At 39.8% G+C, this 14,319-nt stretch overlaps 1 protein-coding gene across 1 annotated transcript in view; it reads right to left on the bottom strand.

Annotated features, from left to right (window-relative positions):
• Window positions 1-398: 398 nt before the first annotated feature.
• Window positions 399-14,319, bottom strand: part of LOC132839188 (receptor tyrosine-protein kinase erbB-4-like) — an 88,948-nt gene continuing 75,027 nt past the window's right edge. The window contains exons 11-27 of the mRNA XM_060860022.1: window positions 13,923-14,013; window positions 12,870-13,069; window positions 11,189-11,321; window positions 10,712-10,805; window positions 9,973-10,127; window positions 9,813-9,857; window positions 9,510-9,642; window positions 9,238-9,360; window positions 9,045-9,143; window positions 8,118-8,303; window positions 5,200-5,355; window positions 5,012-5,075; window positions 4,776-4,922; window positions 3,551-3,648; window positions 3,312-3,446; window positions 2,076-2,352; window positions 399-1,593 (exon numbers count right to left, since the gene is read on the bottom strand). Coding sequence (XP_060716005.1) covers window positions 758-1,593; window positions 2,076-2,352; window positions 3,312-3,446; window positions 3,551-3,648; window positions 4,776-4,922; window positions 5,012-5,075; window positions 5,200-5,355; window positions 8,118-8,303; window positions 9,045-9,143; window positions 9,238-9,360; window positions 9,510-9,642; window positions 9,813-9,857; window positions 9,973-10,127; window positions 10,712-10,805; window positions 11,189-11,321; window positions 12,870-13,069; window positions 13,923-14,013 — 2,972 coding nt within the window. The 3' untranslated portion in view covers window positions 399-757. The remainder of the gene's footprint in view (window positions 1,594-2,075; window positions 2,353-3,311; window positions 3,447-3,550; window positions 3,649-4,775; window positions 4,923-5,011; window positions 5,076-5,199; window positions 5,356-8,117; window positions 8,304-9,044; window positions 9,144-9,237; window positions 9,361-9,509; window positions 9,643-9,812; window positions 9,858-9,972; window positions 10,128-10,711; window positions 10,806-11,188; window positions 11,322-12,869; window positions 13,070-13,922; window positions 14,014-14,319) is intronic.

The raw sequence follows: 14,319 nt of genomic DNA, 5'->3' as shown, positions 1-14,319 counted from the left end.
ACCAAGGCTAGTTAAATAACGTGTGTATGTACTGTATTTATAGAGGTGTAAAAGAAGACGTAAAAATGTTAATATACTGTATTATCAAACACGACCATGTTTATTATGCCTTTTTCTCCCCTCGTAGCCAACATGGCATCCACTCCACGTTTGAAAGATGTCTTGGCAGAATAAAATCCAGCAACATACAAATCATTTGATAAGGGTAATAGCAAATGTAGTAGAACATGCAAGAAGAGCATTATATATGGAGAGAAAAAAAAAACATACTATCCATAAATCAGTCAGTATGGCACTTCGGACACACTCTCACAGAGAGTAAATGAAAAATTATCACATTGGGCTAATATTTAGGTTTGTTCATAAACATGCTAATTTTGCCAATGATGTGTGCAACTTTAAAAAAACAAACAAAAAAAAAACAGTATGTTTCTTGGCAAAAGAGGTCCCGGTTCAATGGTCTATTTTTGCCTTTTTATTAGCAGTACTATGTCATAACCAACATCACAAATGAAGAGTCATTAACCTAGACAAGACTACTAACTTATAAAGGATGCCTGGGGGGGAAGGCAGTATTCTTGGAATAATACCTGACTGAAATTGTGTTCACACTGACAGTATGGATATTTGTGTTTGGATATATTATATAGGAATAAATCAGTTTGTAAATCAGGAACAGTATCATTCAGAAAATAGTGGAAAAGAATGGCCTGCTGGTCATGGAATCAGGCTCTGGAGAACATGGATGATTATCACGTTACACTACCGTGTTTCTCTGGCGGTATGGCGGAGGAGGCAAACTTGTTCCTGGCCTCATGGCTTCAGACTCTGAAGTGAACTCTGGGTTCTTGGTAACAGTAGACCGGACACAACCATTCTGCTTGTTTAGACTTTGTCTGTAGAGGCTTGAATGGCAGCTCTGGGAGGAGCTATGAAGGTTCCCTTGGGATACTTTAAGCGGAAGACTATGTTGCCAGTAATCTGGGTTGTCAAAGGTCTTCCAGTACTTCTTGTCCACCAGGATCATTCCAGGATGAACTTGTTGGGTAATGCTGCCTGAGTGGATTGGATGGCCTGAGAGCCCACTTTTACTAGCAGCTACGGACTTTGCCATATGGACAAGTGGCTCTACAGGACCAGGCTGGACTTGGTGGTTTACAAGGCAAGTCTGATTTGAGGATACAGCTTTGCTGGGATTTACATGAAAACCATGTGCAGAATGAGTATGATGAACATTGTGGTTTATTGGTTCACTTTGAGGATGATGAACTGGTGGAATTGAAAAATGAACATGTGCTCCTTGGCTGCTGTAATGAGATCTTCCTTCTTTTGCCTGTGCGGTTAGCGGTACATGACTGATAGATGTGCTGGCTGCTGTTGTGAACTGAGAAACTTCATTTTTCTTCAGAATCGCTTTGTTTATAATTCCTTTGTTATGGAAAGTATTGAGATAAACAGGTTCATTACTATATTTTTCATCAACCTTTGGTGGTCCGTCAAATGTGCAGTGGTATGCTGGGTTGTCCAGTGCCTGAATTTCCACACTTTTCCTTAGTGTCACAAATGGGTTCTCTTCAACAACATTCTGTTTGTCTAAAAAGATGTAAAAGGCAAAGCATCACAATAGTGCCCTAAATCACAAAACGCTATGCTGGTTATTCTTGGTACAAAAAATATATTCAATGTATGAAATGTTCATAACCTATTGATGCCCTTAAACAACTTTTCAGAACTCCAATATGTATATAAATGAATATTGGTTAATTGAGCCATCCATTGTCGTAGTCACTGACACCTGACCGTTATACTCATATGTGGTTCTTCCCCAAACAACGCTGGAAGCACAATATTGCCTAGAAATTTCTAGATGCTGAAGTATTACAGTATCCCTTTACTGGAACTAAAAGGTTCCACTCTGACAGTGCCACGGGTTCAGATATTGTTTGTAGTCTCGTCAATTAGGTTTCCAAGCAACCAAAACTTGGACCTAGACATCTCAGTGGAGCTTCCACATGCCTGGTGGGCTAGATAATAAATTTCACTACTCTGAGACCACAAAAAAAAATTCTCTCTACCTGATGAGCTGTTGTCCTTTCTGAGGGCCACATATCCGTCCTCATCAGTTTTCCCCCGCTGTGTCTTCTCTGGCAGGAAGTTTGTAGAATCTGCAGTGTAGCACTGGCTACTGATCCCCTCCACAAATCCAGCACTGGGCTGCTTTTTCACATTTTTGTCACCATCCTGTGAGCTGGGAGCCACCTGTTGGTTTCCACTTGGGCTGAGAGATACCTGGAAACATTCCCCTGCTTCTTCCTTTGGACTGCAAGGTACATCATGATTCCGAAAATGGTTCTGTTCAATGGAAAAAAGACAAAGGAATTAAACTCTTATTGTAGTTTTGTGTTGCTTTGAGACACATTTGCTTTATAACGGCAATCTCACAAAATTTACGATTTCTAATAATAAATTCATCGCACCTATACAGTATGAAAAAAAATGTATGATTGGTCTGAATTCTTTTGCCGATGGATGACACAATAAACATTTATTCAGTGCCAAAGCACCAGATATTTTTTCAATAAAACATCTTCTTAACGATAATTTATTCACTAGCTTCTTTTTTTAAATCAGTTTATGTCGAATGCCACACAACGAGATTCCATACAATGAATGAGCCGTCGCTATGGAAATGACGTATTGGAATGAGCATATCAATAATGTATAACCCTGTACTCTCCCAACCAGAACCACTGATCCTGCCGTTACGACATTTGGCTAATCGGAATTAAGTGTTCAGCATGTCGTCGCTGTCGGGCGGAAACCTCGTATGTCCAAATTTGGTCAATTTCATATTTTTTCACATATCGATGCTATTAGTCAGTCCCCACGTGGGTCTGTTATTTTTACAAGTTATTAACCAATCTAAAGTCTTGAAAATAGCTTGAGCGCAAATCTCATAACTCCATTGGACACTTCAACTGTCCACCTCTTCCTCACTCCGTGGGAGAGCTTCGCGCCATATTTCTCCTCAAGAAGAGTCGCAATGAATCAACACGTCTTCTGAGGTAAATGTCTTCAAAACACTGGGCTCAAAGAAAAAAAAATCTTGACCCCCGCTAGTTCTGGTGCTCGTCTGAGGACAGGAATTGAGCGCAAGACAATCCACTGCAACGTGGACTAAACCCTGTGCACTGCAGATAAGGTACAGCGTTTTTTTAATTTCCTGAAAAATAACGGTTTTGGAGATACGAGGATTCCGCCTGACAGCGACAATGTATTAGTGGGATAGTACTCGTCATCAGAGTGCGCACTTTCGTTCTCGATGAACAGGCTTGTGGTCCCAAAAATTCCTCAGCATCTAAGAATTCTCCCCATTCATCTTCTTCTAGAAGACTTTGAAAGAATTTACTGTGGTTGGGACTGGGCAGCTTCATGCAGTCATCCCCCTGAGACAAAAAAAAAATAAAGATCGACAATTACTTTATGTCCCAGAAAGCGTCTTCAGGTAGTGAAGAGGACAAAACTGTTCATGTTCCAGCAGCTTGCTCACCTGGATGACTAGGTATCTCTGAGGGTCTCTCGCCATCCGGCAGAATTCTGCAGCGAGCTCTTTAAACCTGGGCCGACTGTCAGCATCGATCATCCAGCCTTGAGGTGGTGACACAACGTGACAACATAAGCCGAGAAGTGAAGCGACTCAGTGACAGCTTTGACACATGCAGCTGCATTGGTTTATTTGAATGCCATAACAACACTGCGGACAAAAGGTCCCGTCGGCCTCGAGATTAGATGTCACTGTTTTGCTGACATCCTGACTCGGGAATCAAGTCAAATTACAGGGCTGTTGAGAATAAGAACGATTTGCTCCTTAAAACTCATTTGCATGCACCACTGATCTCTATTTCCCCACAATAATTTTCCATGTCTAAATAACCAGCAATTACACAAGCCATCTTAGTAACAGAAATGCACTGTTAATTAAAAAGCTCATTAAAAATCTTTGATTAGAACTAAAGACGTGTCAATTCATTCATCTTCAATGTCCTTATGGTGAAGCAATTACAACTAGATCTAGTTTACCATTTTTTTTTTTACCAAAGGATTGTTCCACATTCTGTAGAGTTACAACCTGGAACTAAAATGGACTTAATTAGGATTATATGCCACAAATTAGCTGAGGCATTACTTAGAAATACAACCATAGAACTGCTGACCCACAGCTCAGACATTGTTCACAAAAGCTTGTGAGAAATAAACAATTTGTTAGAAAAATGGCTTATTCGGAAAAAAAAGGTTTTATGTTTTGGTGCGAACGAAATTGAACTAGGATCAGCAGCCCCGCTGTGGCGGTAGCATCGTTTTGTGGGTACGGTTTTCATCAGCAGGGACTCAAAAAGTGGTCAGAGTTGGGAACAAAATAGATAAATCCAAATACTGAGTAATCCTAGAACAAAACCTGTTCAAGTCTGCAAGAGACTTAAGGGAGGATGTTCAGCAAGAGGTTGAACCTAAGCATAATATTCATAGCTATGCTGTAGTGCTTCAAAACCAAGAAACTGAATGTGTCAGAATGGTCCAGTCAAAAGCCACACACCAATCTTATTGAGAATCTGTCGCAAGATTGAAAATTACTGTTCACACTGACATAGTTTGAGTCATTTTGGCATGAAGTATGGACAAAAATATCAAGACGCCAATGGGCAAGAAGGTGTATTCAGTCTGATTTCAATTACAGGCTATAACGTTACAAACATTTCAAGGAGGTTCTGACTCACATTTAACCATGACAATATAGACATCTATGGTGCATATAGGGGGTTGAGGCAGACGTTCTCCTTTCTCCAGGATATCTGGGATCTCATGAGAGAGAATCCCATCATATGGCTTTCCTCCAAATGTCATCAGCTCCCAGATCGTCACTCCTGGAAAAAGGAAATCGGTTACATGTCTTTTAAATAACGGACAGAGAGTCCAGTGACATTATTTGCATGTCTGAATGTTATTTTCTTACCATAGCTCCAGACATCACTCTGATGTGTAAATTTTCTATACTGTATGCACTCAAGGGCCATCCACTTGATGAGCATTTGACATTGACAGGGAAGGAAAAGATTACCATACAAGTATAGTAACATGTTATATCAATGTATCTACAGTATGCAAGTGTGATCTAGAACGTCCATTTTTTTTGTGTCTGACCTTCTTGTCTTCTGCATTATATTGCTTCTCATCACCATCCAGCAGGTTAGCAAGCCCGAAGTCAGCAATCGTGATGTGGTTTGGAGATTTCACCAAAATATTACGAGCAGCCAGGTTTCTGTGGACCAGCTTTCTCTCCTCGAGGTACATCATACCCTGTTAATATTTTAAGCAATTTTGCAAATATTAACCGGTCCCCCATAACAACTTTTCAAACTTTCTCTTTAGTGAGAAGTGGCTACATTTACAGCATCTGGCAGACGCTCTTATCCAGAGCGACGTACAGTTGTGCTTAAGTCTCTATCATTGGATATACGTTAACTCTGGGTCACTAGGTTACATACTAAAGATACCATGAGTCTAAAACATTGGTCTTCACTATTTTTTTCATGTGAGCCACACTGATAGGACAAAGTCAATAGGAGAGCCACTTTCACCGCAAAGTATGCCAAGTTATTCAGTCTTCGAGTTGCGGATGATGCATGCTCCCCATCAGTTACCTCTTTTGTCACTGTCACATTGCTTTGTTGCTGTTCATTTTGTGCGCGGGATTGTTTGATAAGAAATCGATCCATTTAGTCCGTGTGTGTACAGTAAACACAAGTTGTTAACTAGCATGAAACACAAACTAGCTTCAGGCAGGCCGCCAAAAACTGCCTATTGCGCAGAACGCAGTGAGTCAGTGACGAGTCAAATAATATATATAAATATATATTATTATTTGTAATTCTATGCTTCCCTGATTGTTTTTAATGTTATTTAAACACAAAAAATAAATTTTAACCATATGATCATATCATCGTATTATTTACTTCCATGCGAGCCGCATATTAAAGCTTGGCGAGACGCAGGATGCTCGCGAGCCGCGCAATGAGTAACACTGGTTTAAAACATTGTTCAAGTTTTTTTTTTGTAGAAACATATATACAACAAACAAGGAAGGAAGTGCTAGTTGAAGTGATAGTGTTTCATGAATAAGTAGGACTTCAACCGTCATTTGAAAATATTCAGTGATTCATCTGTCCAGACCCGTAAGGGAAGTTCATTCCACCACCTTGGTGCCAAAGCGTCTTGTTGAATACTTGCCTATACTGTAGTATAGTACACGAGTACCCGAGCGTTCCTGCTTTTGAACCAATATAAAACAGCAGTAAATATATTCCTGTCAAAAACTAATCACCAGCCCATCAAATAATGAGGCTTGGGCATCAATGAAAGAGGTTCACTTAAAGCTGGCATTCAGAGTCAGTGGTCCCAAATCCAGAATTTGTTCAACAGAGAGCTTTGGAGTGGGAATACCTACTGTAGCAATCAAGTAGGAAGCCATGACGCTCTGTTATTCACCAACACCATACAGCAGTTCACAATAATCTGTGATCAACCAACTATCTATAACAAAGTATGTCACTGATTATCCTAATGCTTATAGGCATCGTAAACATTTGCAGACCGAAAGGCAATTTGGTCAATTTAGTGAAGTACGGAGGAAAAAAATGATTGGTGAGGAAGGTGATTTCAGGCAAACATGTGTGGCTTGGCTTAGGCTTAACAGGTGAACCCAGCATATCGTCGCTGTCGGGCGGAATCCTCGTATCTCCAAAACCGTTATTTTTCAGGAAATAAAAAAAAAAGCCGTACCTTATCTGCAGTGCACAGGGTTTAGTCCGCGTTGCAGTGGATTGTCTTGCGCTAAATTCCTGTCCTCAGACGAGCACCAGAACTAGCGGGGGTCAAGATTTTTTTTTCTTTGAGCCCAGTGTTTTGAAGACATTTACCTCAGAAGACGTGTTGATTCATTGCGACTCTTCTTGAGGAGAAATATGCCGTGAAGCTCTCCCGCGGAGTGAGGAAGAGGTGGACAGTTGAAGTGTCCAATGGAGTTATGAGATTTGTGCTCAAGCTATTTTCAAGACTTTAGATTGGTTAATAACTTGTAAAAATAACAGACCCATGTGGGGACTGACCAATAGCATCGATATGTGAAAAAATATGAAACTGACCAAATTTGGACATACGAGGTTTCTGCCCGACAGCGACGATATATAATTCTGTGTTTTTGGTTCAATCAATCTGCTACCAGGACTGGGCCATGGGGTACGGAACATGGGAGGGAAACTGAAGCCATGACAATAAAAGCTGGCCTACCAGCTGCCTGTGTTTTGACAGCTGGTGGCTATTCATTCCCAGCTGGATGTTTCAGTAAGGACAGGATCAGCATCAAGGCCAATAACGACAAAGACAGTAATCAAAAAGATCTGCAGCCAAGGAAAAGGATGAAGACAGCAAATACACTGGTCACAATTGCTCACAGCCTTATCCAAGCCTTCCGTCCAGCTGAGGATGCACACCATCTGGACCTAAGCACATTTCCCTTTGGACTACCATATTACAAGTTACACCATCCTACCATCCCGTCCTTTTTTCTTATCTATCAATTTTCTTTCTGCTTTTCCCCATAGGGAATGCAGTGGCACCAAGCTGCAAAGATCAATCCAGATTTTTCTCCTCTGAAACAGATTCCAGCTTCTCCTGGGGAATCCCATCTCCTGATACAGAGGTTCTGATACTACTGATTCTACTCCGAGGTTCTTCTGGATTGGCAAAGTTATCACTCTATCACATGACAGTAACCTAAGCTACCCTGTGGATGAAGCTCATTTCCACATCCTTATTCTTATCCGGCTTGCACTCCAAGATAGAACGAGTAACTCAGCACCTGTAAAAGTGCTGAGCTCCTCATCATTAAAAGGAGAGTAAGCACCGCAAACCTACGAAACCTGATTTCTGCCACCTGGAGGTCTAAACATTATTCTTTTGGAAAACTCCCATTCCATTTACTTTGTTAACTGATCAGCCACATAATGTTAACAAATCAAATGTAAATGATGGAGGCAATAATGGGGACACTCTTACTGTACCTTGGCAATCTGCACACACCAGTTGAGAAGTAGCTGAGATCCAAGGTTGTCTTTGTGCTCGTAAACATAATCCAATAGGCAGCCATGGGGCATGAGCTGGGTCACTAGTTGCACGCTGGGGCTCATACACACCCCAAGTAATCTCACTACATGGGGATGATCCATACTGGACATCAGTAGCACTGTCTGTTGAAACAGAGATCAATGAACAGTTCATTCATCTTTAGTACCCACCTGATCTCGGTCATGGTTGTGATTGAACCCGAACTAATCCCTGTAACAATTCTCATAACATTCTAAATAATGGTGGATTAAATAGGATCCTAATTTTCAGTACACCAGAAACAGGCAGAAACAGTATGAAGCCGTGAAGGTAGATGACGCACGTGTGTGTGTGTGTGTGTGTGTGTGTGTGTGTCTGTGTGTGAATCCCCTGAACTGTTCACACTTATATCAGCTGACAGTGTGTGGTTAATCGTGATGGTGATGACTTTATTCTTACATTTTCACATACACATGCACAGACTGCCATGCACTAGATTATCCATATGTATTAAATGAGCATTTTGTAATTTTTAGCACCCTCTGCTGTCTGCAAATTAGAACTGCAATGAAAAACAATGACGAACCCCTAGTGAAATGCACGAGTTGCCTAATTTTCCCTCCAGATGATTACATATATAATATATAAAGAATATGTTTACATTATATTTTATATATTAATATATATTTAGATTATTTCACACATATATGTTGTATTTAACATATTTTCAAATCCCAGCTAAGTTCATTAATGAAGGCTGAGATATATAAAAGCTTTTTTATTACAGATCTTGTTACAGTATATAGTCTCCTCAAATTTCCAGCTCCAAATCAAATAAAAATCACTAAAGGATTAAGAAGTGGGATTAAATGTGATGCACTTACATCCATAAACTTTGCATTGGCTTTCGGTCCTGTAGTTTCACTGAGCACTTTTACAGCCACTGGGATTTTCACACTCTCACCTTCTGGTATCCAGATGCCCTGTTAGAGAAAAACATAGAGGTGACATCATGGGCCATAAAAATATACCCTAAACGTGTATAATGTGTACACGCACATACAGAAGCATATTTACCTTGTAGACCTTGCCGAAGGTTCCAGATCCCAGAATTTTAACCCTCTTGAGCTCAGTTTCCTTCAGTAAGCGCAGCTGAGCCTGATTTGGTGCAATTCCACTGGCTGTAAGAGGCTCAAGGAGCTGATCGACACACAGATCCCAGATCAGTTATTACATTTACACATGCACAGGAGCTATACAGCTTTATACACACACACACACACACACACACACACACACGCACACACAGCAGATCCGGTCTCAGTTATTACAATAAGAAAATGTCTCACCTCAGTGTCCAGGAAGCGACGCAGAGCTCTTTTCTTCTTGATTCTACTGCGTCTGACAAAAATGGCCAAACCGAGAGCAATGATGATGACCACAAACAGTCCACCGATCGTTCCAGCTACAATCAGTGGAGTACTGAAAAATACATTTGAAAAAGAAATAAATAAAAAGGTGTTGCTGTGCTAAAACTCATGCAAGGAAACGAGCAAACAGGAAGTCTCGACTGGACGTCCAGATTGACCGTTATCACGAAGCAGCGAACAGAACGGTTTGAACGGTACAATAATGTCTGAGACGCATCGCACCTGTCCAGGAATCCAGTGCAGTCCTGGATGTGGGAACCAGTGCACCTGGAAGTCAATCAATCAATCAATCAATCAATCATAAATACTCTCTCAAAGTGTTTTATGTATTAGATTTTTAATATGTTCACAAGAAAGCCTAAATGATGGACATAGCATTTACCCCTGGGTGCAGTTGGGGTGGCAGGGTCGGCACTCGTTGTTGGCTTCGGCGTATTTGAAGATGAATCTGTCGGCTCCCTGCAGGCCATTAGGACATTTCTCCACGCAGTTAGGTCCGTCTTTAAGATGAACACACTTTGTACAGTGATCCGGCCCCTAAAGAGAAAACAACAGAGAAGACATAACTATAAACGGATAAACAGCGTCTTTGTCTTTGTTTAAAAAATATTTAACTGCATAATTCTATCACACAACAGCGCCACCTAGAACAACGTACGCTGAGTGTTTTACTGCTTCACTGCTCAAATACTCAAACAGATCAAAATCTGAGTCATAAAGCCACATCGTTGGTTAGTTTGCTGCAGTTGACATGCGCCTTGATGTTAATGATACATTTTACACAAATAAATGGACAAGCGTTAAGTCAAATCCTGAGCTAAAACGATGGTTGTTGCTTCAGCGACCCGGGAAAAAAAACACTACCATTACTTTACGGTAATTATTCATAAGCCTGTCTGAAACAGTGTAAAAAAAAAAAATTGCATCAGTGTTTCTTTTACCAAAGTTTATTTACTGGAGCAGAAGTGTTTTGGAGATAAATTCGAACATTTTTCAGAATTAAAACAAATAAAACAAACAAATAATGCTTTGATCCCAGATTCATTACGCAGCCTCGTAAATAAGTAATGCTAACTTCTATCTTTTGCAGCTGTGACTTAGCACAACTTGTTGTTTCTTACTGGTCCATGGCAAGTTAGCGTTTTATCTCCGGTTTTCTCGCACTGGCTGTCACACTCCATGCACGTCGACCCGTTGATGAACTCGCGAACGTCTCTGTAACACAAATAAATCAGGTGTGATCATAAAATGTTTGATTTAAGCTCTGTTCAGGAGCGCTCCTGGTTTAAAAAGCACTTCATAACGTTAGGTTATTAGATGCATCAGAATCAGTCATCCCTCAGAATTCACTCATGTCCAGGTTCGTTGTAATGGAGCGTTTTTATAGGAATGAACTGACGTTAGCGTTAACGTGTTCAGTGCTCGGTGCTCAGTGCTGAACTAAAGTTCTCACTTAGCTTGTGTTTGTTGTTGAGTAGGTAACTATAATGTTGTTCTAAAAATACACCTGGATCCAGGATTTGAACCCTGAAACGATTAACTAGAAACAGTTTACCTCTGCCAGGGTGGTTACACAGGTTCAAGAAACACACACTGACCCGTGGTAGAGGTTACAGGACTTCACACATGTCCTCCCACGACTGTAGAACCTACAGGAAACACACTGGTCAGGACCGGGACCCCAGCAGCCTGCTTCGGAACACAGCGTGTCACACACACGCTGCTCTTTAACTGTAAAGCACACACACACACACACACACACACACACACACACACACACACAAAATGGTTAGGACCAGGAACCCCAACATATCTTGCACATGCTGCTCTGCATACAAAAAAATAAAAATATAAATAAATAAATATATATATATTGTGGGGAATTTGTTTAACATCTAAATGCACTTCTGTTATCTATTTTAAATGAGTTATTTTTTTTTTCTTTTGAAGTTAATATATTAAAAATTCATCTGAATGAAAAATTAATGTCCATTTTGTTCAGTCAGCTTCCCCGAGCTGAGAGACATAATAATTACACTACAACTGGTTTAAATAGACCAACTACACATTAGACTGTCATCTGTGTATGAGTGCACAAGCATGCAAAGCAAGTGACGTGCTAATACACACTAATACACACTAATACACTAATAAGACGGTGCCGAGCTTAACGCTGTCGCTGAAGTCAATAACATCTATCTCACACTCGTCACACTGACAGCCAACTGTGAGCTGCACGTCTTCAGTCTCAGGGGGTTTAGTGCTCTGTGTGTGTGTGTGTGTGTGTGTGTGTGTGCATGCGTTAAGTGCAAATTCACCTTTTCTACAATAAAAGATTAAACAGAAACAAATATTGATTTTATTTTTAATGAATTATTGATGTTAATGCAAATTTACATGAAACACTTAAGCGTCTCTGTAGCAGAGAGACTCCGAGTTTGGTGTCAAAAACTGTGATTGATAACGTAATTAATAAAAAAAAAAAGAGAATTTACGTAATTTGATCATGTAAATTACTACTTAAATACAAAATGCATAGCAGCTGCTTAATGAATCTAAAATAAATATCTAATATAAATAAAAGTGAATCAAATAATAATAAATCAAAAGAAAATAAGCCGGACACGTGCGAAAAGATCAAAACCAAATTATATGAGGAATGAATGTAAAAACAAATTATAATAAATGCTAAAAAATCTGTCCCAGGATCACTGTGGGAAAGGAGCAGTGAGAAAACCCCCTGGATGCATCACAATCCATTACAGTGACCATTTCTCACTTCAGTCTTATGGATCCTTATTACTTCTGACTAGTAAGTTTCAACAGAGCCCCCTAGTGGAGAAGTGTGTTGTTGCACTTAAACCATTCTATTCTAAAAGATTTTACTTTTTTTTTTTTTTTAATTGTTGTTTTTTCCTCTCGTCTTTAACTTTCTGTTATTATTCCTTGAAATCACTTTCATGTAAGTCTGTATATTATAACAATATATAATAATGTCATATTTGCTTATTAATAATAATATATTTGCCAGGTAGCCAAATAAAAAATTACTTTTTTTATTCACTTCTTTAATTTTTTTTTTAGCTTTTTATTTCAGCATAAAAAGCTGTACTTGCCACCCTATTACAGTATATTATATTTATTATATTATATCTTATGTATAGTAATGCTCTTTAAAAAAAAAAAAAAAAAAAATTCATCATGAAATGAATACTAAAAGGATGCCGTTGACGTTCCTGCTTCTGCTGAAAGTACAAAGTGAAACTGGGCTCGACTCACCGCACTGTTGCGTCTCCTTGTTGTTGTTCAGCAGCGCTCTCTGACCGCTCGAGCGAAAAAACCTGGTCCAGTTCAGCGTGTGGTAGAAACACAGCTGGCTGTTGTTGCTGATGTACACGTTCCCGGCGCTGATCTCCTGCAGAGACTGGAAGCTGAGGGACGTGATCCAGCGCTGCTTCAGGATCAGCAAAGAGATACCACTGTGGGGAAGAAAGGAAAAAAAGACGTATCTCATGTGTGTGTCGTGTGTGTGTGTGTGTGTGTGTGTGTGTGTGTTCAGCAGCTGTAAATAAAACTACCTTAATGTAATTACCTTAACACAGATCAAACATATATATACATTGTAGTTAGAGGAGGACTAAAATAACACTTTTATTGAAATGTAAAATGAAATGGATAAAAAGTACAGTGCAATGTTGTTTAAGGGATAAAACATGGAGAGAAAAAAGTGAGAAACTTTGGGGGGGGGGGGATCAAATTGAATTGTTAACAAGAGTTGCAGTGTAATGATGAGCATGGATTCAGTCTATAAGATAATATAAAGATCTTTACAATAAGGGCTGTATGAGGGTATGAACAAGGGTTCAGAATGCGTTCTAGGGGTCCAAGCACCAAGAGCCTTCTATTACCCAACAACGGACCCTAGCACATACATCATAGTGCTCACACAATAAGACTCATCAATTGTCCTTTTTAACGATCCCTAAGTGTGGAAACTCAAAATGTTCTCGTCTTTTACGTAAACATGTTAGTTCCTTAACCACTTATGTTACAGCATAATTGACCTTTAAACGTAACAAGAAACGCTGACGTGTAAATTGGTGACACTGGAGACACCCTCCATGTGACGTTAAATTACAACGTTAAAGTTCATGTCGGTTCATCCAGGGTGTATCATCTGAGGTAGGCACAGGCTCCCCATGACCCGAGGTAGTTCGGATAAGCGGTAGATGAATGAAAGTTCATGTCTTTTTCTTTTCTTTTAATTCTGTGTGTGGTAGGTTGGGGGTACAAACTTATGCCCATATGAAGCATGTATTACAAGTGTCTTACCTGTAGAGCGTCCTTCCTCCGACAGTAACAAGGTTAGAAAAGACACCAAAATCCGTCATGTTTTCTGGCCACGACTGGATATTCAAGTAGCCTGGAACAGGAAATCATCAAAACTCAAAAGTCTTTCCCTAAACACAGTTTAGCGAGTCATACAGTATCATCAAATGCTTAGCACTGTATTCTTTTCATGCTAGCAGAAAAGCAGAATGAAATGAAGAATGTAGGATTGTTAAGATTGTTGGAAACTTAACAAAACCAGTATTTGTGAATGAAATAATATACATTATTATTTACATCAAACTGCACAGGGTTTAAAAGTTAAAAGGGATAAATGAGTCCATTGCTGTGAGGTTGTAGTAAAATAATCCATGATGCAGTCACTGTTATGTTTTCTTCG

The sequence above is a fragment of the Tachysurus vachellii genome, chromosome 24 (assembly GCF_030014155.1).
Source record: "Tachysurus vachellii isolate PV-2020 chromosome 24, HZAU_Pvac_v1, whole genome shotgun sequence".
Taxonomy (NCBI): Eukaryota; Metazoa; Chordata; class Actinopteri; order Siluriformes; family Bagridae; genus Tachysurus; species Tachysurus vachellii.
Note: the sequence above shows the minus strand (reverse complement) of the source record. Positions and strands in the feature narration are given on the sequence as shown.